This window comes from Apus apus, chromosome 1, assembly GCF_020740795.1.
Source record: "Apus apus isolate bApuApu2 chromosome 1, bApuApu2.pri.cur, whole genome shotgun sequence".
Lineage (NCBI taxonomy): Eukaryota > Metazoa > Chordata > Aves > Apodiformes > Apodidae > Apus > Apus apus.
In genome coordinates this window covers 8,199,808-8,226,575 of record NC_067282.1, presented here as the reverse complement: position 1 = coordinate 8,226,575, position 26,768 = coordinate 8,199,808, and the positions used below count along the sequence as shown (strand labels likewise).

Below are 26,768 nucleotides of genomic sequence, written 5' to 3'. Positions count from 1 at the left end.
GAGGCATTACTTTGTTGCTTGTAACACAGTAATAGCCCACTACAGAACATGGCATTTCAAAATTGGTACATAATAAACAAAATAAAATCTTCACCATTTCCTCCTCTCTCCTGCCTCCCTCTCGAAGGTGGGAGGGCTACCTGCACCCAACGACTCCCACCTGAGAGCTGGGGGGGGTAGACTGCCACAAAAGCTGTCCCAGCCCCTCCAGTGACATCTTCCACAGCAGCCAGTATGGTCGGAGAAGTCCCCAATAGCAAGCTGCATCCCTGGAGTGGGATCAGACCAGTGGCAAAAGGTGGAGTGGGGAGACAGGAGAAGGGATATGGATTCCAAGCTACCTGGTCTGCCAAATCTCACCATTCTATTTCTGGAGAACTTCAAAAGGACGGTGATACTTGATGGTACTGTGTTGTGGTTTTGTGAATTTTTAAAATACAAATGAGGATAAAGTCAAATGATGTAACAACTGCACACGAAACAACTCAAAGAAAGTTGAAACAACTCAAAGAAACTGTGACCTCGTTAAACACAATTCACAGAAACTCTTTAAAAGCATATAGCTATCTGATGGTTAGCAAGACCTAAAGCGATTCACTTGCAAAGATTATTTTTATTTAGGAAAAAATAATTGGGACTATGGAAATTAATTAAAAGCTTATTTTCAACAAAATAGTGTGTAATCCATTGATGCAACTGCAGACAGTACCCACTTCCATCAGCATGGTGTGGCGTCCCAGGAATTATCTACTGGGAACATGTAAAAGTTATTATGGGGAGATGATCTTTATTTATAACTGCTCATGCAGCTAAATTTCATGAGTTCTTGACATTACTGCAGTGTCTCAACAGTCAGTACGCAGTTGTTTCAAATCTCTGGACACATTTCAGGAAACTACCAAAAATTTCAAGTTCTTCTAGCACTGCCTCACAGACAGTTTCCCAAACTCTTAGAAAAAGTATTATTTTCTTATTATTTCTGTATATGGATCTTAATTTTATCTTTTAACCCACTACAAGTACATTTGAAAGCACTGCTTGGTTGACAGCAAAGGATGAACAGCCTCTACTAAGTGCAATAACTCTACAAAGATTTGTCTTCATCAGGAGAAAAACTGAAGGAAAGCACAACACGAAATCACTCAATACACTGAACCATGTAAAGTGACTTAATATGAACACCTTCAGATACACCAGTAAAGAGCTCAACCAATTTCTTTATGTGTGTTCTTTATGTGTGTTCTTTCCAGAACGCACCCGCTGTCCTTTCGAACAGTCTCATTAAGTACAGCTCTGAAGCACAAAGACACCAAGCTTTACGGAGTGAAGATTACAGGGCTCCACACATTGCTCTTTCAGGAAACATCATATCATTCTCTCTCTTCTGCATCTACAGCTTACAAATGGTGCAGAAGACCAAATGATTTGGTTAAATCCCAACAGTTAAAAGCCTTTTTGATCAGAAGGTTGAGACTTCAAAAGCAATGCAGCAAAAGGTGAATAGCACCCATAGCTAGTAAGGAAATATTTGCTCTGTTAAACTGACTCAAGTTTTCCAAATTGCCACTGAGAAATTCTGACTTGCACAGAGAGGTGTGTGAACAGATGGACTGCCAACAAATCAAGTACAATGGGATTACACTGAGAAAACGCTATTTAAACTTCAAAGATGACAGATGATTACAATATAAATGGAACCAATTAAACATCCTTGGGTACAGGGATGACCAGTTAAAATCACCTTTTCATCTCTCAGCTACTCGCAGACAGCCTCTGCAAAAACAGTACCAGGAACAAATTCTGGGCCAGTCCACCACTCCACCAAAATATGTGACCTTGATGTTAGTTGTACTCAACAGCATAAACGAGCTATGAGAAACACCTAACTGCAATGCAAGAGCACCAGAATCCCCTTTCCAACCATAACTTTAGCATTTTTATATCATTAACTCTGAAAACAAGAGCTAAAAAAAGTCACAGTTCATTATGCTATTATATCAATGGGTTAACAAATTCAAGTCCAGAAAAAATTATATTCAAGGTAAAATTTCTTTCCTGCAAATTGCAGCAATGTAATTTAAATTTTACAGCAATGTAACTGAAATTTAACTGTGTTCAGTTTAAATCCTGTTATCACTGGAAACTCGTTTTAAAAAGCCAGCAGTTTTGGCATAAGTCTATTTCTGGCCTGCTTCCTCAACAGTCTTAAAAGACTTTCCTGTAAAACAGATTAAAATGACAGAGTGCATCCTATCAGGGTATTCATCACATACAGAAGATGTGAGTTTTTTTCTTTCCCAATAGGGCACGTAAGAATAATCAACCAAAAAAAAGATCCCTGCAAATCTTAGTGAAAGTATCCTGAAACAAAAACTTCTTTCTGCTAACTCAATAACAAAGACACCTGAGAGAAAGAAGACATAGCAGGTTATCTCATCAGATTTCATCATTCCATATTTAAGGGACTGTTTTCACAAATACTCATTAAATCTTTGAGCAATCTGTTATGTCACAACTGCCAGGGATTTCAGCCATTTCTCTGAAATCCAGTGAAGTAACAAAAGGCTTTCACCTTTACTTTTTTTCCTTAATAGCAACCACAGCAACCCACCACTGCTCAGCACCACAACCACTTGCACTCACCTTTGCACATGCAAAGGGCTGTCACAGAGCTCCTTATTTTCCACCAGCCAACAAGAGCTGTTCACCAGAGCATGAGCAGAAGTCTATAATCTTACAATTTAGAAATGGCTTACTAAAAAGCTGGGGAGAGTTTTGTGGTTGCTGTTGTTTGTTTGTTTTTCAGAGTATCTTACCTACCTTACTACCTTGTTATAGAATCATAGAGTGCTATGAGCAGGGACACCACACTCCAGACCAGGCTGCACAAAGCCTAATCCAGCCTGGGCTTGCACAGCTCCCAGGAGGGGGCTTCCACAACCTCCCTGAGCAACCTATTCCAGGATCTTTCTACCCTCATGGTGAAGGATTTCTTCCTGATGTCTAACCTAAATCTCCCCTCTTCCAGTTTAAAACCATTACCCCTTGTGCTATTACTGTCCTCTCTGGTGAAAAGCCCCTCCCCAGCTTTCCTGTAGGCTCCCTTCTATCACTGTTACAAACATTATTAAATTATTTATTAGCATTAGCTGGTGGGATCAAAAATCCTTTGAGCTTACAATCACCCGTATCTATTAATTAATTCATATTTTGCAAAAGGTACTTTCAGCCTAGAGTCACCTCTTCTTTTTGAAACCCTGGGGAAAATATTTGGTTTTCCCTACATGGGCTCTTATAGTCATTAATGACTAAAATTATTCCTTAACTGGACCAATTTCCTCTTCACACTACCCAAGGTCAGGTGGTGATTAAACAGAAACAGCTTTGTTAACCCACACTCATTAAAAGTAGTGAAATAAAACATGTAAAATAAGAAAAATACAAAATCTGAGAAAGAAGATCCTCAAATACACTACTTTTCCAGAAAGTATTTAAACAACGGAAAACAAAAGGAGGTTGGGAGCAGGAGATTATTCAGCAATTCAAATTTGAACCTAAAGACACAGCAAACTATGTGCAGCATCCTAACAGGCTGCTCACAAATCACCAGCTTCTAGATTAAACACAGGAAACAGGAAACACTGTGTGACCTCCCCCCATATTTGTCATTATTTGCACTATTGTCACTATCTGCAAGGTACGGTTGACCTCACATGGACCTTAATGTTCATGGGCCACAGGGAATCATTACAGAAGTGAAAACAACAGAGACAAAAGCAGAACCAAGCAGAGCAGGCAGCACATGCCTCAGAATAACTAAAATTCAGAGGAACAGATCAGGTTACACATATTCAAGCAAGTATACACCAGTGTAAAACACAGACTGATAGCTTCAGCTATCAAATTACAGAAAAAAAAAAAACCTTGTAGAAATACAATGCTCTTATACACAAAGTTTAAATCTGGAGGATCCTTTAATAGATTAGTCATGTTACAGATATTTGGCTGAAAGTTGGAAGATAACATAATGGTTCTGGTCAACAAAAATCAACTGTCATACTCATAAGTCTAATTTATAAATATCTTGTAAACAATATTTTATTCACACAATCAAAATGATCCTGTCTCATAATTACATACAAAAATCACTTGGGTTAGAAGTATTCATGCTTTTAACACTTCAGATTACTTACTTGGCATCAATTACAGCTCTCTGAGAACAAAAGAAATCTTGAAAGGAACCCTACATACTGTTAAGAGCAGCACTAAGATATGGATATATTCTCTTTTTTTGAGCAGATAAATAAGGAAGATACTGTCAGTAGATACATAAAGGGATTCATGCCAACAGGAGTAATCAAGTAAAGTAAAAGCACCAGCCATAAAGTTTCAGTGGGGGGTTAGAAAACTACTTCCTCCCCAGCACTGGGAATTACTCAGTTTTACTGGCGAGTACATCCAACTTCTGCAGTGACTACGGCTTGAATATTTAAAATAAAATGCTTAGTCTTTACTGTTAAAAAGATAGTTTAAATGTAAACCAAGGAGAAAATAACGTGTTACTGTTTCAGTTCATAAGTTTGTGTCTTTGAGGTGTTTTGTCCTGTCATACTTGATGTGCACTCACATACTATATTAGGTCATTGGGTTCTTCTGAACATCAGAGCGCCACTTCTTTGGGCAAACTGGTATCTCCAGGCCAACCTTTGTAATTTTCCCTTTGAATTGTAGTAATAACAAGGCTTTCAAGTATGAGACAGCCTGTTTGAGAGTCTGGAGCACCAGGTGAGTGCAGAGTACACTGGAGGTTGCCCCTTTGCAAAGCTTATTGCACTTGCTGCACCCATTGATCTGGTTTGTTTCTGTGTAATTCAGTTGCTCCTGGTAAAGGAGAGTGCAACATGGACAAAAGCCTGTTCACCATGAGACAAATTCATCAAGACTCAGTAAAATACATTACCTATTCTGACTCAAGAGAATAATCCATTTTAATCTCTAACTGCATGAGGTTTTTTCCACATTTCCACAAAAGTCCTCACCCAGGACTTTTTTATAGACAGGAGTACAACCTCCTCACTTTTCAATGTCCTAACTCCTTAGCACTTGCCATAAATCAAATGCTATTGCAGAACTATGCTATTCAACCCCTAGAAAAAGTGATATCCATAATCATCATCTTTCCACATTCCTTCAGAAATAACTGAGCAGAACAGCACTAAACCAGAAGCTTTTCATCAGATGAGATGGATCACACAGAAGTGGGCTAATAACAGCACAGCCCTTATACATACAAAAAAGGCTGAAGAAGGCAACAGAAAAAGGTTGACAAGGATGCAGAAAGGGAGTTTACTTACTATGAAAATTACAGAAGAGAGTGGGTTTGGTAGGGTTTGATCTTTATATAAATTGAGTGCTCCCTAGCCTGAGAGTGACATGAAAGATGCATTTCCTGAAGCAAAAGGGAAAAAGGAAATAATGTTGAAAACATTGATGGGGACAATCTGGAAAAGTTCAGTATGTCGAGTCATTTTAAGTTAAGAAAACATGCCAGGAATTAAGGAAAGAAAATGTATTGCAAGAGGGAGACAGTTCTAGTTTAATATTTTAAAATGTGTTCTAAAGACAGTTAAGAGTACAAATTTAAGGGGAAATACTGAACTCAGTAAACCTGTTCTAAACACCCTAAAATGCAGTCAGGATGATCACAAAGGAATTGTAAAAAGACCCATGAGATCCAAAGAAAATGTCTGAATGACTTATTCACAATTATGTAAACCACAGGGTATCTGAGAAAAAATAATTCACTAGTACAACTTACAAAAAAGGAAACAAAACGGATAGTTTTACCACTACCCCACCATCAGTGGAGCTGGTCAATTCTGGGCTAGTCATCAGTCTACTCACTGATATTTAGGAATAATTAAACCTGTCAGGACAAGGAAGAGGAATAAATTAGTACACCATTAAAAGTCCTTTTCAACCCTAATTACAAGCTGCCTTGCTTTTGTGGGGGGGAAAAAAAAAAAAAAAGCTCCAAAAAAATGTGTTAAGGGGTTTCTGTTGCTTCCCCTGTGTTAAAGAGCTTTAGTTTAAATTGCAAAAATAAGAAATTAAATTGAACCTTGTACAAGGTCCTTAAGTTGGTATCCATGTACAAATATCATAACATCAAAGCAATTCTCAGATTGCTTCCAGAACTTCTAGCAACATTTCCTACTATTTGAAGAACACCTACCCCACTACTGGGGCAATGAAATGCTTCTTCAAACACTGACCAATATTGTGGCTCATTAACAAGGGAGAAGAACATATAAAAATACTGTTTTGGGGAAATACCACAAACTTTATTATTATTTGGCTTCTTAAAACAAAAACCAAGCTCACAACAGAGACTAACCACAATAAAACAGAATGAGGGCTTAATACTAGGCACATTTAATATAAGAAACCTACATATATCTCAGGTCCCTTATGCTTTTAGGCAGAAATAATTCTGAGACACAAAATAGACAAGATGAAGGACCTAAAAAGTATAAAAGAAATTACTTCAGAATTTAATTATCTTATCTCCTGTTTTGTTTTGAAAATGTGTCTTCTACTGGACAGTCTTGAGAAAAAAATCAGGAGCCTTCAGAGATATTACCTATAGTAATTACTTAAATGCTAGCAAAGATTTTTTTTTCTTCCAATTAAAATTGTTTTCCACTAGAAAGGTGCTGATCAATAGAAAGACAGTCTAACACAACTCCATGTAAGTAACTGGATATTCTGAAAGGCTGTAACTTTGTCAATTCTATAGAGAAAAAAATGACAAATGAATATGTAAAATAAAAACTCTTAAATCTTTTATCTACCCCAAACTTAGCACCATTTTTATCTGCTTGTTAGGTCACCTGAGCAGAAACTACTTTAGAATCGTGGAAAACATGACAAATCAGGTCTTATCTTCAAAAGTGGTGGTGGGAAAACCCAAAGGAATTTCAAACCCTTAAGATATCAACAAAGAATTTAATTATGAAGAGATTTACTGCAGTATTTGATACTATAATCTGCTTACAATACAGGAATAGGTCAAAGAAAAAATCAAGCAACCCCAGTTCTTTAGTATATCTTCAAATGTTTAATATGTATATTTTCAAATGCTTAATATAATACCAGATAATGTCTAAAAACAAAGTACAACTCTTTTTTTTTTTTTTTTTGTTAAGATCTTGGATAAAATTCCTTAACATAGATGAGGGTTCAAATTTGTCTATACTTGGAAAATTACTGAATTAGATATTCAAGCAGTAAGAACAGCTTTGTCTAATTTTTGCTCTCCTGAAATCCCTGCTTAGGGAAACTTTCACATTCAGTCCTGTGGTTCTGGAGACATCCTAACAGCATGTCTCCATTCTGTTAGCACAGAAACTATTGTAACTTACAGGCCACCTTTCCCAGTCTTCCTCTGATCAGATGGCTCGATTAGTGCAAAGACTGTCCCTTGAACAGGCTGGCCCAGTAGCACTCCAGCAAGGCTTGCACTCTCTCACGTCTTAGCAAATAGCTCCCACTTTGGGGATGATGCTATAGCAGCACAGATCTGATGGGCTGTTCCTTCTCATTTTAAGAAAAGACTTTGCCTTGATAGGACCTTAAAAAAAAATCCCGTTGAAATCGAGGAAAACATAAAGTGAGGGAGGGGACAAAATGCAGGGACACTCAGATCCCTGGGGCAATGTGCACTGAGCTTCTGTGGGACAGGGACTGCATAGTCACAAGTCTCTGCCTGGCCACCTAAAAGAGGTACAGCAGGACTTCCTCACACTAAGGACATTTTGCACAATCATTTAGAAGAACAAAAAAAACATCCCAAAGCAAAACTTAGAAATTTCTTGGTTTATGGCAGTTATACAGCCCATAATGAAAGGAAGGGCAGTAATGAGGTGTCTCTGAAGTGACAAGTATGGTGTGAACAGAGTGAACACTGTGGGGAAGAAGGTATTAAGATGGTTAAAAGTATGTCAAAGCAGGGATTATGTCAGGCATTGTGTGCACAGGGCTATTTGCAGGATCCTCCCTGCCCCAAATCCAGCCCACAATCACCCTCTGGAGAGGACAGCAAAAAGGAGAGCTGGAGAGCTGCCTGCTCTATGGTCACTCGTAGGCAGGACACCTTAACATCTTATGAGCATGTCCAGTAAATTGAGATCGACTCACGCAAGAGTTGATCAATTTTGAACCCTTTTATCCAGCTTCTCTACAATCCTCTGTAACTTTCAAATGCACAAACTGTTCTCTCTGCTTCAGGCATATGCCCAGTATTTGAAATGTTAAAGAGCTCTCAGTCTTCATTCCAGTATCAGTAACATAACCTCAATTAATTTTATGTGCATAAAAATGCCTCGGGGTAAGTGACTGAGGGAGGAACCTTTTTTAGCCAGCTAATAGTCAGTACGTCCACTGTCGAGCACCATTTCAATAGCTGTTTTGTAGTAAAACCTTGTACTAGTGTTTCAATATATACTGTGACAAAACTTATCCAAAACCATGTATTAATGTCAACAAAAATAAATCTCTCTGTATTGTATTTTAGGATAAATTACCTTTTTTTTCCCCCTACATTAAATGATGATATAAACAATCTATGCAATATTACCAAACTACTGAAGAGTGGTATTTTGCAGTACCATGTAGTTTATCTCAAATGAGACTGCATTTAATACAGCTCCACCAAACTGTTAAATACATTTTACCATAATGGTGTAGTTCTGTCTTTGTGTACACAGTTTCATTATTTATAACTGTATTTCCCACTTTACTGTCATGTTAAAATAATCAAAATACTTTGCAAACCTGGATGCTAAATGCTATTTCTAGAAATTGCACCTACTTGAACTGAAATAATTTATATTGAAGATTAAATTATGAAGAAATATTCACTTAAGACAGTTTCACAAGTCAAGTTAACTGTTGGAAGGACATGCTTTGTAAAACAGACCAGTCTCACACTGAATTATTTCTTCATAACTACTGCCTCTACCAGGCCGTATCATTTTATCAGCTGCTCCTTTTAAATGGCTCTTTTCAAGATAAAACAAGAGAATAAATTTTAAGATCTTCACTGGCTACCAAGAACATGGAACTTGATACCAACAAATCTTTCCTTCACACATCATCACTACTATTCAAATAAAGAGTGAAGGACACTTTCTTTAAATCTGATAAACAGTTCCAGGGGCAGATTTGATTACACAGAAGTTCTTAATTTCAGCAACTTAAAAGAATTTCTGTCTTTAAAAAAAAGTTTTACTGAACATATGTGCACATGTCCCAATGTCTGTAATTCTAAGCACTTTCCTCATGACTGGAAAATTGAACCCACTCACAGTCTCTTGCACACAGTCCTTGCAAAGTAAATGGGAGCTCAAGGATATGCAGATGACACACAGAAATTTTGTCTCAGTTTTTCTCCTGAATTTACACAAAGTCCAATGAGATGTAACAAATGCCACAGGAGAGGAGCACATTGTGTCTAAAACAGGGTTACTGAAAAGAAAGATTTCCACATCTGCCACTGTTCAGTTCTGCACTGACTGTAAAATGACACAGCTCAGACAGAGTGAAAAAAATTCAGAGAAGTAAATCAAAAATTATTGTAGAACTCTTCTTACAAACAAGTTAACAGAGATTCAAAAACCAACACATGCACAGGAGTCAAAGTCCCTGTCTTAGAAAACTATAACCAGAGAGGAACTCTGTAAAGAGCTCAGCTCCTCTCTACCTATATTACGACTGCTGCAGTAATGTAAGAAAGGAAGCAGCAATGCTGTTCATGTTATCCCAATAAAACACCAGCCTTTTCTTCTAAGAAGTGAAGCTTAGTTGCAGTGGAATTCAAAAAGTAGGTAAAGTGCCAAGATTCATCCTACATCCCAACAGTTTTATTAGTCTCTAAATATGTAGTATGAGCTTTACAGGGCTGTTTAAGCTACCTTACCACCAGATAGTTGCAAAGAACAGATATTTCTAAGCCACTGGGACCCAACTCCACTGGAACCTAAAACTGCAGGAGGCCATCTGGGTTATGAAGACCAGGGTTCTTTCACTGTAGGCAACCTCATTAATTAGTTAATTATAGGAATAGAGTGCAGCTATTGCAGGAGCTATAGAAAAACCCGTATCATTTTTCCCTTACAGTTGAAGAGATTAAAACTTTACTTTTCACTTTTACTTGGGTGACTCCAAGTTAGCTGCTTATCTATCCAAGCCTCTTGTGGAGATATTAACAGTACACTTTTTTCCCAGCCTTTTTTCAAGTTTATTTAGGCAGTTAACTGTATGGAGCAGGAATCATTCCTTATTAGGTTCATGTGATTCCTGACACATGTTGCTGATGCAACTTTCATTCAGGTCCCTGAGTGCACGTGTCTTTCATTACTTTATCACGTGGTGGGTTTTGCAAAAGACCTCGACCTCCTTCAGGAAAGGAGGTGAATCAAGATTGCATAGCAAAGAAAAATTATTTGAGGAGCATCAGCCTCATTTGATTTAGGAAATTTCAGCCTGAGCAGTTCAAAGCAAGAGTATATGCAACTGGAAATAGGCTTAGAAAGGGACAGACTAATAAACTCTACCAACTAACAGTGCTACATGCCCATCTACAAAATAATTACTGAAAAGTATATTTATGCATTTAAGGAGAAACCTCAACATCGTTTTTATATTGTTTGTTTACTACCTAAAAAAACCCTACTCCTCTTCATTACAACGAGAAATATCCCAGGCACACCAAAGATGATCAAATATAAGACAGGGATGGTTAAATATTCCAGGGATAATACATGTAAAGCTAAGGAAGTGCTTCTTCCAATGAGTCTGTCAATGCCCTGATTTTATAAGGAAAAAAAAATTAAGTGTATGCTTAAATTATTACTTCCTGTCTAGCAAAAAGTTTAAGTCCTCTGCCTATTTGGTTAAATACTGTTTAAATCAATGGGACACATACACATGCTTAAATTTGCTCCCTACTGAGTAGAGCACTAGAGCATGTGCTAAATGTGCCTTTGGAAATTAGTGTCTCATCTTGCACACTCTTGCAAATATTTATGCACATGTTTAGTTTTGTTACCATTAATATTTCCATTGATACACAAGTCTATAGCTGTAAGAATCTGAGTACTGTGGAGAAGACAACTATATCAAACTACTTACAAGTGCAATATTACTTCTCTTTGTAAATTAAAAACCTTTAGAGATGAATGAGAGATTTATCCATATGGAGAGATAAGAGTAAGGAAGTCAAAACCTTTAAGGGGAAAAAAATATACTACAAACATAAAAATTACTGTCAGACCTGACAAAAAGAAAAGTCAATTATCTTTGCTCAATTTCCACATTTTTTCAGAACTTCAATATTTTCAGCACTTCAACAGGGTCCCTAAATCCACAACAGCACAGTACTTCTATTCTTAATTCTGCATAATTAATAGTCTTTTCTTTTACTGCAATCAGAACCTCCATATAGGAAAATATAAGCCAATTGATGCCATATGTCCCTCTGAATTGTTATTCCAGATGTATTCCTTGGAGTCACAAAATTGAAGTTCCTGTTTCCTTTAAATAACACATTCCTAAAAACTCAAACAAAGCAATTTTGAGTATAAAGTAGCTTGTTAATATGATTTTTTAATATATATTCAGATCCTTCACCATTTTTTCCTATAACCTCAGTACAGAATAAAGAAACAATTTACCTACGACATATTAAATAGCCAAAAGACACATGTGCACTCAGCTTTAGCTTTCAGTCTGAGATTTCTCAAGCCAGAATGATGACCTTACACTTACACAGGTATTTGAGAACTGATTTTTAAGTTTTAATTTCCATTAGAACAGAAAAACTTCTCTAACATGGTGAAGCAGTTGGATTTGATCAGAACACTTGTTTTTAAGAAGCTGCAGAGATTCATTGTCTTTCCCTTTGCCTTTAGCCTGGCACAAAGAAAGAAATCATGCACAATTTTAAGGGAATATTTGCTTAACTGAAGGTAAACAGTATTGAGTACTGCTAACAGAAAATCAGAAATGGGGAAAGGAGTTTAAGCAATAAGCATTCCCACATTGTCCTGCTAACAACCTCAGCCTTATTGGGCCATTTTCTCTATGGGCTAGAAGTAATTAAGTTTCATTGCTAAATCAGTCTTGAGCCTGTCTTGAGCAGAAAAATCATTTATGTTTAATTGCATGTGGTGATGTGGTGAGCAGTCTATTAGGCAGGCTGCAGATACCAGTTAATTTTTTGCAGCTCTGCAGGATACTTAAAAATGAAAGGTCATTATTTTATCCAGGCAGTCAACTGTATAATACATATTTCCTACAGAAAACAGAGCTACTTAAAAAAGGCTCATTAGCTGAGTTTATGTTAGTTATGCTAAACACTATTTTGAGAGTTGTGGATTTTAAAATCACAAGTTTCTGAAACTTAGAAGCAACTAAACTCAATATTTATCATACTATGATAAATATAAATACTTAATAATGGATATAATTTTATCAGTTTAAGTACAAATATGTAAAAACAAGTACATATAAAAATAAAAAACTAACTTCCCAACTTTTTTAGTAAAGGAAGATGCATGTATAATATATGTATGCATAGTCATACAGGCACATCTGAACACATGCACATGTCCAGAGAGGAATGTTCACCATGACCTTAAGAAACTCTGCATACTGTTTGTTAATCAGAACCACATATTCTTCACCTGATTCCATCAACAAAGAATTAGTTTCCATAAAATTGTAACTGACAGGAACAGATTGGTTTCATGGTTCAGAGTGGGAGGACTGTTCCAGCAGTTCATTCACGCTAACACCCCTGCTGCTGGCAGAACAGATCTTCACCTATCAGAACCATCTCACACTAAGATACTAGTCAAGAAAAACAATATAATTCTTTCTGACAAGATAGTGATTTCGTATTATAAAACACTACAATAAATTACAATAAACCAATGCAGGCAGTTACTACTACTTGAAAGTTCAATTAATGCCCACTATTACTGGCTCTCAAGTGCCCATAACGCTCACACTTGAGCACTAAGGAATGGCATTTGACCTTTTCTACAACAAACACTTGCTTTATATTTGTAGGCATTCTTATATAAGGCTAGACTGTCCTTCTAAACATGCTGTGATCCAGGTATGGGGTTGGCCTCTCAGAACAAACTCAAAGAAATTATTTAAAGGAAGGAAAAAGATTTTTAAGTATGAAATTATTTCAGATCACTGGAGTGTGGCACCCTACTGAAGTCATCCATAAAAGCCCTTTTGGACTTGGTTGATTTAGGTTAATGGCTGGTAGAGTTAAGTTATGGTTGGACTCGATGATCTTAGAGGTCTTTTCCAACCAGAATGATTCCGTGAACCCATACAGGCACAGTCTGCAATAATACTTCTTTGCTACCAAATGAAATTACACACTGTTTTGGATACCAGTTCCCAGTTCTACTAGTATACCTTCCTATAAAACTGAAAACAACAGGATTTTCTCATACCTTCACTTTTCAAAAAAACACTAAAACCTTTAACCTTTACAAGCTGGAATTGCTTACCTTAGGTACTGTCTTTTGTTTTTTCTGCAACTTAAGAGAGAAGATCATGTAAGGTCTAAATTTTGAAATGTTTATAATAGTAATGAAATATATGTCAAATAAGTGTCCTTATCCTATTTTCACACATATAGAAAATTATACTGCAAAGTTAAAAAATGTAGCTCTTTAAACATGAACCAGAATCACAACAGAAAGGTTAAGGTTGGAAGGGACCTCTGGAGGTCAACTGGTTCAACCTCCCTGCTCAAGCAGGGCCACCTGGAGCCAGTTGGCCAGGGCTGTGTCCAGACAGCTTTTGCGTATCTCTAAGGACAGAGACTACATAACCTTCCTTGTGCCAATGCTTGGTCATCCTCACAGAAAAAAAGTGTTTCCTTACATTCAGACACCATCTCCTGTGTTTGTGTCCATGGCTTCTGGTGCTAGCACTGGGCACCACTAAGGAGTCTGGTTTCTCTGCAACCTCCCTGCAGGTGGATAAGATCCCTCTAGAGCTTTCTCTTCCCTGGGTTGAAGAGTACCAGCTCTCTCAGCCTCTATTCATGGCAGAGATGCTCCAGTCCCTTCACTATTTTCATGGACCTTTGTTCAACTCCCTCCAGGATGTCCATGTTTGCCCTGTACTGGAGAGCCCAGAACTGGACACAGTATTTTAGGTATGGCCTCACCAGTGCTGAATAGAGGCAGGATCACTTTCCTCAGCCTACTGACAACTCTTTATCTAATGCAACCTAAGATACTACTAGCCAACTTTGCAGCAAGGACCTATTACTGGCTCATGTCCAACCTGAAGTCCATGAGGACACTCAGGTCCTTTTCTGCCAAACTGTTTTCCAGCTGGGTGGCCTGAGCATGTCTTGGTGCATGCATTTGTTCCTCCACAGGTGCAGGACTTTGCATTTCTCCTTGTTAAACTTCATGAGGTTCCTGTCAGTCAGTCTCTCCAGCTTCTTGAGGTCCCCCTGGATGCCAGCACATCTCTCTGGAGTATAAGCCACTCTTCTCTGTTCGGTGTCATCAGCAAAGCTGCAGGGGGTAATTCTGCCCCATCATACACATCACTAATGAAGATGTTAGACAGAACTCTTGGGATCAGCACTGCTAGTTTCAGGCTTCCAACTAGACTTTGTGCCACTGATCAAAGCCTTTTGGGCCCAGTTGTTCAGCCAGTTTTCAACCCACCTCACTGCCTGCCCATCCAGCCCATACTTCCAACTGTTGGTCTATGAGGATCTAATGAGAGACAGTGTCAAAAGAGAAATATTATTTTTTACTAGTTACTGCACTCATTATGTTCACATCTCTCCCTTTCTTATTTTTCATCATTTTCCCTTTTTATCAGTTCCCCAGATACAATCTAAAAGTACTCATTAATAAGGAAATATAAACTATTACTTGCATGATTTTCACCACACTTTGAACATTGAACAGGAAGCAAAGAGCTTCCCTGCTGACTGTAGCACATTCATCCTCTTTTCAGAAAAGCAAAAAAATTGCATTTCCAATTGCATTTTGATTTATGCAGTCTGTTTATATACAAGGCAATCAAAAGTTATTAAAGATTACTACTTTTTGTTTGCTTGTGTGTGATCAATGATATTTCAAGAAGTCTAACATACAGATAAGGAGCATGAAATAACTTCAGCCGGGACAAAAGAACAAATGAGAACATTGTTTTCTTAAAGGAATATTACATTTCATTTGCTAGAAGTAATTGACTGTAGATAACATTTGCACTGAAGGTCAGACATCCCTTCTTCAAAGTGACTGTATATACAATATAAGCCATGAGTTAGCTGACACACATATTTTTACAGTAACATGTTAGAGAAAATCACAACACATTGGGGAGACAATTATTCCAACTGCCTGAGTCAAACAGCTTGCACAGGAACTGAAGATCAATTGAGTGTATGTTATAATTATATCCTTAGCATGTATTTAGCATTCTTAAATGCAAAGAGCAATGGGAACAAATTATTTGCTTTATCAGTTTAAATAGCTTTTTACAGATTTCTGTTTCTTCAACTATATGAATGCCTTAACATCGTATGAGCATCAACAACACCAAAGTGAGAAAGCATTATTCAAGTACCAACCTCCTACAATATCTACTCTGTCTTTCCTCCTGTATAGAAGTCAAATTCTCCCTATAGATTATCTTTGCTCTGGCAGAACAACGGAGTTGCCAGGCTCAGCCTCTGGAGGCAGGTTTTAAGTATGAAGAAAGAACAATTTCATTCCAAGGGCATGACATACAAGGCCACAATTTGAATAGTTATTAAACAAATCCTGTCATGCTACAGAAAATAAATGTCTGGTTTTGAAATTACAATCACTAACTAAATTTGTTAATGTGAAAGAAATTAAGAACAATTATCTGAGGAAAACAATCTCATATACTTCCCAGTACCTTATTTCTTGACCACCCAAAGTCATGTTAAAACAAAAACCAGATTGGGAAGCAAATATATTTCTTTATATTTAGTTTTGTTGCATTGCCTACATTTGCCATACACTCCCTGTTTTGCTGATCAAAAATAATAGGAAATCTGAAATATACAGGCAAGGTATCACAAAGAAGTCTTTCTAAACAGGTTAATTCCCTCCTTGCTTTACTCCTTGTCAAAAACTTCTTGGAAGAAGATACCTGGCAAATACTTCTGAAACATAATTCAATTTACTTTCTAACCCCATATTTCATTTCACAAAGGGGAGGTTATTACAGTAAGATAAAAATGTACCTTCAGCCTGTATTAAAAAAAGATACTTTATAGTAAAAAGAATTAGTAGCATTATATGTCAAACACTTAAGTACTAAACACCATTGCTCCACTCTATGAAAAAAGACTGTATTTTTCATACATTTAAAAGAAAAGTACAAAGCATAAGTCACCTAAACAATTTTCAGAACAGAAGTGAAATCCTAAGTTCTCTGAATTTCCAAACCTGTGTGTTATCCTCCTTCAGTGGATATTCTCCAAACCCTGGAACACGTATCCATGTTTCATTTATTTCTACCTTAAATTTGCACCATATATGACTACTACAGTGCATTCTTTTCCCTTGTTCCCTAAACCTATGAATCTCACCAGTCTACTTTAAAACTATTTGGAGCAGCTCGGTATTTTTTTTCAAGACTCACAATGCATTTTAGTAAGAAACTAAATATCCTCAGGCAAATTGCATATTAAGAGCAGAAAAGTTCAAACTCAGCTCAGGCCTTGAGACAAATTTACTCTCCTCTTTGTCATTAAAAATTAATTAAAACCTATAAACCACATAAAATGGATAATCCAGGGCAAGCTAAACAAATAACACCCTCATACAACTGAATACATGGCAAAACCATCACTTAAACACAGTACACTGGAACACCTCAAAAGTAACCTGGTGGTTTTCCTCCCCAGGGTTCAATGGCATTCTCCATCTTTCTGTCTCTCCAATCAAGTTTTAATTTTCACTGCATTTAATCAGAAGAGTTATTTACTTTTGACTTACTTCCAGATAATGTAGATAAGGTATGCCAGTCTTCAGCAATTGAATTACCCACTGCGACCCGTCAGAAGGATTTTCCAGATACAAGTGCTATTTTTAAATACTTCTGACACATATCCCAAACCAAAACCTGAAGTAGACTATAAAACAGTTTTATTCTTATGGATACGTTTTATCCATTTGCTGCTCCTTTACAGGAAGTTATAAAGACAGGCTCAATACTACATCCAAGAAAGGTTTCAATAAAGAGAAAGCTGCAACTACATATGCCAGTAATGTAAAGGGGTTTCTTAATTGTTGTTCAGAACATAGACTACAAGAGTTTTTTCTTTTTTTTTTTAAACACTTATTTTGAAAAAAATAAAAATCAAAGTACAGATTTTTCTCCTGGGGACAGAGAGAGAAGAAACTTCCCTTTAGAGAAAAAGGGACTCAGACCTGCCTGCAAATAACTCTCTCCTTTTAGTTCTGCAAACGCTTTTCAAAAGTAAGAGGGTAATTATAAGAAAAATTAATACTGAAATCTACTGGCACTTTGGATCTTACATCACATTTTCAGAAAATATAGTTTGGTTAAATTAAATTGACAGTGCTTTGCAATGCATCAAATTAAAATTACCCATATTTATCTGTGTACTAGCAACAATTAACCAGGAGGAAAAAACCTACAGGATCCCAGAAACTGACAATCCTACTTCGAAGGCAGAAAAAGCCCATAAAAACTATGACATGACCTTGCAAAAATGTTAAGTTTCATTGTACCAACCCGGATTTCTTTTCCAATGTCAAACACCATTTGCTAAGAAGCTTAATAATTGCAGTGGGAACAAATGAGGCTCATTTTGACCAACAGCCCTGCTTTTCAAACGTGTCCTTGGCTAAAGACAGAAGGCTTAACAAGTAGAGCACCAACAGGACCCAACCGACAGTGTCTCTGCTGCTCTAAGATTGATGTAAAACTGAGAAAACATCTTTCCTCACATATTAACATGACAGTAACGAAGTATTCCAGAATAAAGCACAGAAACCAGAGATGGGCTAGTCTGTGAAAGCAGAACTTTTGAACCCCACATAATAAAGACATCTTTGTGATAGGAAGGCACAAGGGTGAGGGGATCAGATGTCCCCTAGCTCAGTGCCATTGGGTTTCTAATGTGCCTGTAAGTGATTAGGCCTGGTACGGCCCCGAGCTGAAATCACAGGAAGCAGTGTGCCCACTGCAAGTTTATGTCAAGGCAAATTAATCTCAAGTGATTCACAGTACTTCTTCACAACTAGAATGTTACAGTTTATGAAGTCTTCCCATGTTCCATATATTACAAAAGAAGCTGGCCAAAATACAAGCAGAAACATCATTGTGTCAAACCCCAAAATTTAACAATCCAATGTAGAATTTGGTACTTTCTAGACTAAACTCTTTTATATAGCAAAGAGATCATCATTTAAATGAATACTCCATTCCCTGTCACCTTTACAGCACACAACTGAATATGACCAAGGTGTCTGAAGATCCCTTTCTACTTACTTCAATGGCAAATTAAATTAGAAACTCCTTTCTCATGAAATATATATATATATATATTGCTATTAATAAAAAAGGTTTACATTACTTAATGACACAGCTAACTTTTCAGGACTCTACACTGCCCTCTGCTATGGGAGGGTGAACAAGGAAGAAAAGAGCAGGCAAGGAACCCAGCACTAGCAGTAACACCACTTTAACACTGTCCTCTCCTTTCCTAGGTTTGCATTCTTTCTTTAAATCAACACAAGACAAAATTTCAGTTTTAAAGAACCTACATATATATATACATAAATATATCTGCCTGCATACAGATATGCATAAATATAGTTAAAAGAGACAAAACTGCTTTAGAAATGTAACTTCAGTGAATACTGAATTTTGTCATCTACTATTCAACATTCACTGCAACCCACAAATGCAAGAAATGAACACGTGCACAGTTTCTTCAGCTTTTTATCACTTCCACAGTTTTATTACTTGCTTTTGTAGCATTATTCTAAAATATATTTATTCTAATATATGTTTTGTGCCCTATAGACCATAGTTTTGATTTCTAAAGAAAGAATACTCTTGTTGAGCTAGAATTGTCAAAACAAGCATTTTATCACAAAAACATAATAATTGCTTGTTTGGAAATAACTGCATTACTGTTCTTACGGTACTCCCTATTCAGGCCAAAACAAACTGATACTTTCTTGAGAGTTGTTCCAGTGCTTGTTTTAAAGTTTGAACCCAAGTCCCATAGGTGGCAACTGGACCATGTCATCTTACATCTGTCACAACTGCAAACAGTAAAGTAGATGATAAAGTCTGTGTCACTAACAGAACAAGTGTTGCATGAACACGCATTGCATATCTGCACTTTTATCTGTTTACTTTCAAAAATAGAAGAGGAGACTGAGGGGCGACCTCATCCATGTTTACAAATATGTTAAGGGCGAGTGTCAGGAGGATGGAGCCAGGACTTTTTTCAGTTATGTCCAGTCACAGGACAAGGGGCAGTGGGTGCAAACTGGAGCACAGGAGGTTCCATGTGAGTATCAGGAAGAACTTCTTTACTGTGAGAGTGACAGAGCCCTGGAACAGGCTGCCCAGAGAGGCTGTGCAGTTTTCTTCACTGGAGACATTCAAACCCTGCCTGGACACGTTCCTGTGCGATGTGCTCTGGGTGTTCCTGCTCTGGCAGGGGGGTTGGACTAGATGATTTTTCGAGGTACCTTCCAACCCCTAGGATTCTGTGATTCTGTTATTTTAAAGATTCCTTACTAATCCTCTCATTTAACTTTTAGCTAACCATGCAATCACAAGTGTATCATCACTATTTACTATGAATACAAAATCCACAGAAATTTCCTTTTACGGGTATCTGGGCTAAATTCACAAAGCTTTGCACTTCCAATTATTTACCTTACAGAAAACACACAGAATGAAATTTAACTCTGAAATCTATTAAACATAGCTGTAAACAAAAGCAAAGACACATCTTCATATAAAAAAGTGCACTTTCACGTGTGGGTGTCTAGTGCCATAGCAATGCATACCATTACATTAATTTATTATGTAAGGCCATAAGCCATTTTAGGCTGGAAAGTAAAATAATTACATATATTTCTATATCTATTTATAATTCAAATTTGGTTGACAATGGTATTTTTATTGTTAAGAATGCTCCATTCTCAGTAACGGTGAGGGCACTGGTTTGATAACTCCCTTCAGGGTGCACTGCTGCTTTATCTCCAAGAGAGAAGACACACGTATATGGCTGGATATTTGTTGAACTTCACCCATTCTTCCATCCAGACAATATAACTGGTAATTCTCCAAGGAACCAAGAGTCAGCACCAGCAAATCAACATAAACTTCAGTTGGAGGTTGGTCATTAAGGCCGAGGGGAGACCTTATTAATGCACACAAGTATCTAGAGGGTGGGTGCAAGGAGGATGGAGCCAGACTCTTTGCAGCAGTTTCCAGTGACAGGACAAGGGGCAACTGGCACAACCTGGAACACAGGAAGTTCCATTTAAATAGGAGGAAAAACTTCTTTACAGTGAGGGTGACAGTGCCCAGGGAGGTTGTGGAGTCCCCTTCTCTAGTTCTGTGATGTGCTTTGGCAATCCTGTTTTAGCAGGAGAACTGGACTAGATGATGTCTAGAGGTCCCTTCCAATTCTGACAATTCTGTTATTCCATTATTAACTAATCTGGAAATTAACTAAATAAGATGAGAAAGACAGGAAACACCATTCAGCCTCCACCTGTTTTTATATAGTGTAATATTCATCAGAGCCTTAGACAGTTTTAGAGAGGTGTCTCTTGAGGTACCCCATCTAAATCCAACTGCTATTGGGAACTGAACTCCTCAGAAACTTAAAGACACAGCCTGGAAATCCCTTTGTATACATAGTTCCCCGTATGCCTTAACATTTCAAACAGAAGAGCATGGTCCATGCAGCACAGCCCCTCTTTACTTCTGAGGCAGCCATGGGTTTTCTGCTGGTAAGACTCAATGAACTCTACAGATACATGCCTGAGTCCCAGCACTTTTCAAGTGAAAAGAGATTAAGACAGTTTACAAATTCACAAAGATGGTATAAGAAATGAGTTAACCACAAAGTTCATGCACAGCTAGTATCAGTTCCAGCTCCCTGGGAATGAAGCCTTTACCATTTATATTTCTGACATCCACGTCAGCCTCCATATTTAATAGTATTTTTTCCATTAAGAGTTCCATCCTCTCCATTTATTATCCTACTCCTTCTCTGGATGGGCTGTGTGTGTTTGTTTCCCTCCTCTTTAGGGACTGAGAATATCAGCCCTGCAAGCTAATTGTTCTAATCAGACTCCTCCTTCTTGTTCAGTACCTCCACATGATGCACAAGCCTTGTGTAACACACTGGTTTTGGCATAACACTTCCTCAGTGTGAATAAAATTGGTCATTTCCAATTAAAATTAGGGAAGTTTTGTGTATAGCCATCCAAATTCAACCTCAAATATTTTCTGTCTTCCTACTATGCATCCAGTGACTTCTCATAGCCACTGCTGCCAACCCTTATGCCTCCTCCTGTCTCTCCCATGGGGACTGAGGACACAACAGCAGAAGCTCCAGGGGATGCAGAACAGGGAAGTATGAAATGTCAACTCTGAAGCACTGGCCTCCTTTTCTTCTTTTTCATCCTCTTTCAGCAAGCAGGCTGCCACTGCTGTTTCCTCAGCTCCATCACTGCAGCCACATAAGCCAGCACCCAGGAAGACAGCAGCTCTATCTGGAAGAGGCTGGAATGTCTGAGGAACAGATGACAGCAGATCTTAGCCGGCTGCATGAAGACCAGAAGCAGAAGAAACAGCTGGAGAAGCTCCCTAGGTGGTGTCAGGTCCAGGCACTCTGAATGCACAGCTCTCAGCTATACCTATCACTGACTCTCAATCTTGTGATGTTGATGAAATGTACCCTAAGTCTTCCGTACACAACCACAGCCATAAATTTGGTGTCACCACCTCTTTTCATATAATTTTGGGGTTATTTGAGAACCAGCTAAAAGTGCTGAAACAAAAACAAGTAAACTCTACAAGGTTCTGCCTCACACTCCACCCCCAACAACAGAAATAACTAATTAACATGAAAAACAATATACTGAATCCTGAAAATCAACAGTGTTTCTGGGTTTGATCCCCTCCTGTGGATGCTATTACACTCCAAACTAACCAGGAGCAAGGAAACTGCTGAGAAGATTCTTCATGAACCTTTGTGATCTATATCCCACAAATAAATCATCTTTAGCCCTATGTACTCAAATCTGATCACTTCTTGTGGCAGCATGCTTTTTAAACTCACAACAGTAATTTTACAAACCACATGCAAAAGCCAACAAAAAGCACGACTTCATTGTTTAATTTCTTCAAGAATAATAAAGCAAAAAATTAAGAATTCTATATGCATAAAGGCTTAATGAGTCCCAATGAATGGAAAAGGTTGGAAGGAGAAGAAAAGGCACTTTCCATATACATTTAATCTTATAAATTCTAAATCTACCTAGAGATGACATCTATATTATAATGGATAGCTTTTCATGCACCCTGTTTTCACGGAATTGTCAGAGATGGAAGGGACCTCTAGAAATCATCTAGTCCAACTCCCCACTAAAGCAGGATCACCCAGAGCATATTACCCAGGACTGCATCCAGGTCAGCTCTGAATATCTCCAGAGAAAAGGACTCCACAACCTCCCTGGGCAGCCTGTTCCAGTGCTCCATGACCCTCATAATAAAGAAGCTTTTTCTCATATTTAAATGGAACTTCCTGTGTTCCAGCTTATGCCCATTGCCCCTCGTCCTGTCACTGGGAACTACTACTGAAGAGTCTGGCTCCATCCTCCTTACACACACCCTTTGCCTGTATAGAATAAATCTTTGCACATTAATCTGTTCAACAGTGCAGAGAGAATATTGTCATTTTGTACAGTGACGAATTTAAAGCAAGTAAGTGTTTACACATTTTTTACCCCTTTAGATGTTAAATGGGGTTAAATTTTTAAGGACTGTTATGAAAGCTGAACAGCACTTAGCACATTTGGATCACTGCCTCCATAGTTTGGAATTTCCACAAATAAGTTGCTGTGCTTTGATTTTCACTGCCAAGTTTGCACTTCTCAAACAAAATACAGTCAACTTTGGTTCATATTCCACTTTCTTTCTGGCTTCCTTTATACTTAGGCACTGTGCAAACATTTAGCAATTTCTTGGAAGAAATAAAGAATTTTTATTATGACTCTTGATAATTATATGCTTCTTCTGGAAAAACTAATTTTATGTGATTAATGTCATTCCTCATTTTTAGACTAAATTAATTATAAACCCACAATGGAATTTAACAAAAATATCTTCCTTGAGTCAAATGTTTTTCCCCCTGCATACAGCCTGATAAATATATAAGAGAGAAAAAATATCATTTTATTTCTCCCACTCCCTTCTTACACAAAAAGCCAATTCTGGACAATTCTTACATGTTTTATCTATAAATTATCTATCTTAGCATTAACTGCACTGAAACCCAAAGAATACCTTGGAGATAGTTTCAAAGGACACAGTGCACCAACTTAAAAGTTCACAGTCATCTAATAGATGCACTTTCACCGAGTTCCCTTCTTGCTAATCATGGCTACATCCTCTCACCACTTATCTTGCTCCTACTCATCTGGTTATCTCTCGCCCTTAAGGCAGTTTAATTGATAAAAGATCAGAGGGAGTATCTGAAAAAAAAACTTAACTTCTTCCACCACATCAGTGAGCTGAACTGGCTCAATATAAGATGCATTAGAAATTACCAATATGGTTCACAAGAGAGATCATTATATGCCTGTAATTGTCCTAGTATTTTGCATTGCATGATACAATTAGTTACACTTTAAAAATATATATAACTTGATTGTTCCATAATTCACACCATTCACTGGTTAACTAGAAGAATGGAGATTCTACAAACTCTCTGGGCAACCTCACCATTAAAACACAGAAAATTAAGTACCCTACACTGAAAAAAACTCAACAGAGATTTTGGAAGGGTTGCACATATTCCATAAGTGACACTTCAGGAAATTGCTTTACACACTTCTGTAGAAAAGAAAGAACAGTACCTAAAAAAATTTAACAGATTGGTATTTAGAAAAGCTAAAACTACAGATCATGGCAGGATAGGAAATCCCAGGTCTATCTTCAGACAGTGATGCAAGGATATCACTTGATTCCAAAAGAGAAATTAAAGCAACTTCATCAGCATAAGGAATATTTTATAGCACAGCTGAGATTCCACGGTAAATCTAGGTCCAGATTCCAGATTGAATGTTGTGTCTACTAGATGAACGTTTCTCAAAGTTACCAAAGAATTTGATCAAAATCAATTGCCATGAAATAGCTCAATGTCCAAACAGAGGCAGGTGATAAGTGGTGTCCCTCAGAGGTCAGTATTGGGACCAGTGCTGTTTCACATCTTTGTTGGAGACACAGACACTGGGATTGAGTGTATCCTCAGCAAGTTTGCAGATGATACCAAGATGTGTGGTGTGGTTGACATCCTAGAGGGAAGGGATGCCATCCAGAGGAACCTTGACACGCTGGAGAGGTGGGCCAGTGCCAACCTCATGAAATTCAACAAGGCCAAGTGCAGGGTCCTGCACCTGGGTCAGCACAACCCCAGGCACAAATACAGGCTGGGGGGAGAATGGCTGGAGAGCAGTCCTGAGGAGAAGGACTTGGGGGTGGTAGTTGATGAGAAGTTCAACATGAGCCACCAGTGTGTGCTGGAGCCCAGAGAGCATCCTGGGCTGCATCAAATGAAGAGTGGCCAGCAAGGCCAGGGAGGGGATTCTGCCCCTCTACTCTGCTCTGGTGAGACCCCACCTGGAGTACTGTGTACAGCTCTGGAGCCCTCAGGACAAGAAAGATATAGACCTGTTGGAGAGGGTCCAGAGAAGGACCACAGAGATGATCAAAGGCCTGGAGCACCTCTGCTATGAAGAAAGGCTAAGAGAGTTGGGGCTGTTCAGGCTAGAGAAGACAAGGCTCTGGGGAAACCTTAGAGCACCTTCCAGTGCCTGAAGGGGCTACACGAAATCTGGGCAGGGGCTTTTCATCAGAGAAGATAGTGATAGGACAAGGGGTAATGGTTTTAAACTGAGAGAGGGGAGATTTAGATTAGATATTAGGAAGAAATTCTTCACTATAAGGGAGGTGAGGAACTGGAATGGGTTGCCCAGAGAGGTTGCTGATGCCGCATCCCTGGAGGTTTTTAAGGCTGGATGACATTTTGTGCAACCTGATCTAGTGGTAGGGTTCCCTACCACTTTAAAACCCTATAGACTGTAGCATCCAGCTGTACCAATGTCCAGATCCATTCTTTTTTTCCAGTGTCATGACTGACTGTAATTTGTAGGGTTTTTTTTTAATTAAATTCAACCTAATCATAAAATCCACCACTTATTACTGTAGACGTTTAATCAGCAATGTCCACAACAACACTTACCTGATATAAAACCACACACAGAAGGCAAGAAAGGTTTGCCATCAATAGAAGCACGTATGAGCAACATAATATTCAATATATTTATCCTCTTTAGAATAATTAATGTATTAATACTTCATACATTAACTGAAGTTACTGACTTCTTGAAAAGAACAGACAAAGGATAAAGTAACCTCTCCACAGCTACCAAGTAACAAAGATAATATTTCTCTATATACTACATTTTTCAATAGAGAAAATTCAGTGAAAATTTACCTGGGTAAAAGGACATTCTTGTGACACACATCTGCTATAAGCCTAAATTATCATTCAGGCCAAAAGAAAAATCAGTGGGTTTTGAAGGATACTTAATCCCCCACTGGGCAGGATTTAAATTCTTGTTATCCTTTAAAAAAAAAACACTATAATGTAGGCATGCAACTTATACATAGTCCAGCCCTCTTCATTTACCTGAAGAGAGTATGTGTCCCAGGAATGTACAAAACATTACATTAATAAAACGTTATACCACATGTGCAAAAAAACCCCACTATTTAGCCTTACTTCTCCATGTCTTAAAGGTGTAATAGCTCCTCTTGCTACTGCCATTCGGAACAGCGTTTCTGTAGCCTGTATGGAAAGAGAAACACACAAATTAGTGATTTAAAAAACAGACAACCCAGCTCATGAAGAATTGTTTCAACTTTTGTAACATCTTTTAAAGTGTCAGCTGCCTTTAGCACCCATTTTACAACTGAGTGACTTCAGTAAGTTATTTAGAACAGTCTGCACAGATTAGGCAAAAGTTTATTGCAAGGTGAGAGATCTGTGGAGGATTTTGGTGTCACCATAAGTAACCACCTAAGCAGGGCATGGTCCCTCTCATGACACTGCAACAGATACAAAAGACTCTTGATTCAGGCCAGAGGTGCTCAGCCCCATATAATGGTCTTCCACAGGTTGTCAGGTAAAACTGGGATACTAAGGGGAAAAATAGCTATATGATATTTTACAACTCATGAAATGAACCTGTTTTTTTAATTGTTGTTTAATAATATACAAATTAACAAACAAGGATCAAAAAATAAGAGTATGATGCAATTGTTTTCCTAAGAGCACCTGAGCCCCTCTTAACTCTTAATAACAGTGGCAGTAC

General features: G+C 37.9%; 1 protein-coding gene across 1 annotated transcript in view; it reads right to left on the bottom strand.

Annotated features, from left to right (window-relative positions):
• The window catches only part of TMEM135 (transmembrane protein 135), a 175,677-nt gene that overhangs the window by 77,075 nt on the left and 71,834 nt on the right, over nucleotides 1-26,768 (bottom strand). Inside the window, exon 5 of the mRNA XM_051620896.1 lies at nucleotides 26,177-26,242. Coding sequence (XP_051476856.1) covers nucleotides 26,177-26,242 — 66 coding nt within the window. The remainder of the gene's footprint in view (nucleotides 1-26,176; nucleotides 26,243-26,768) is intronic.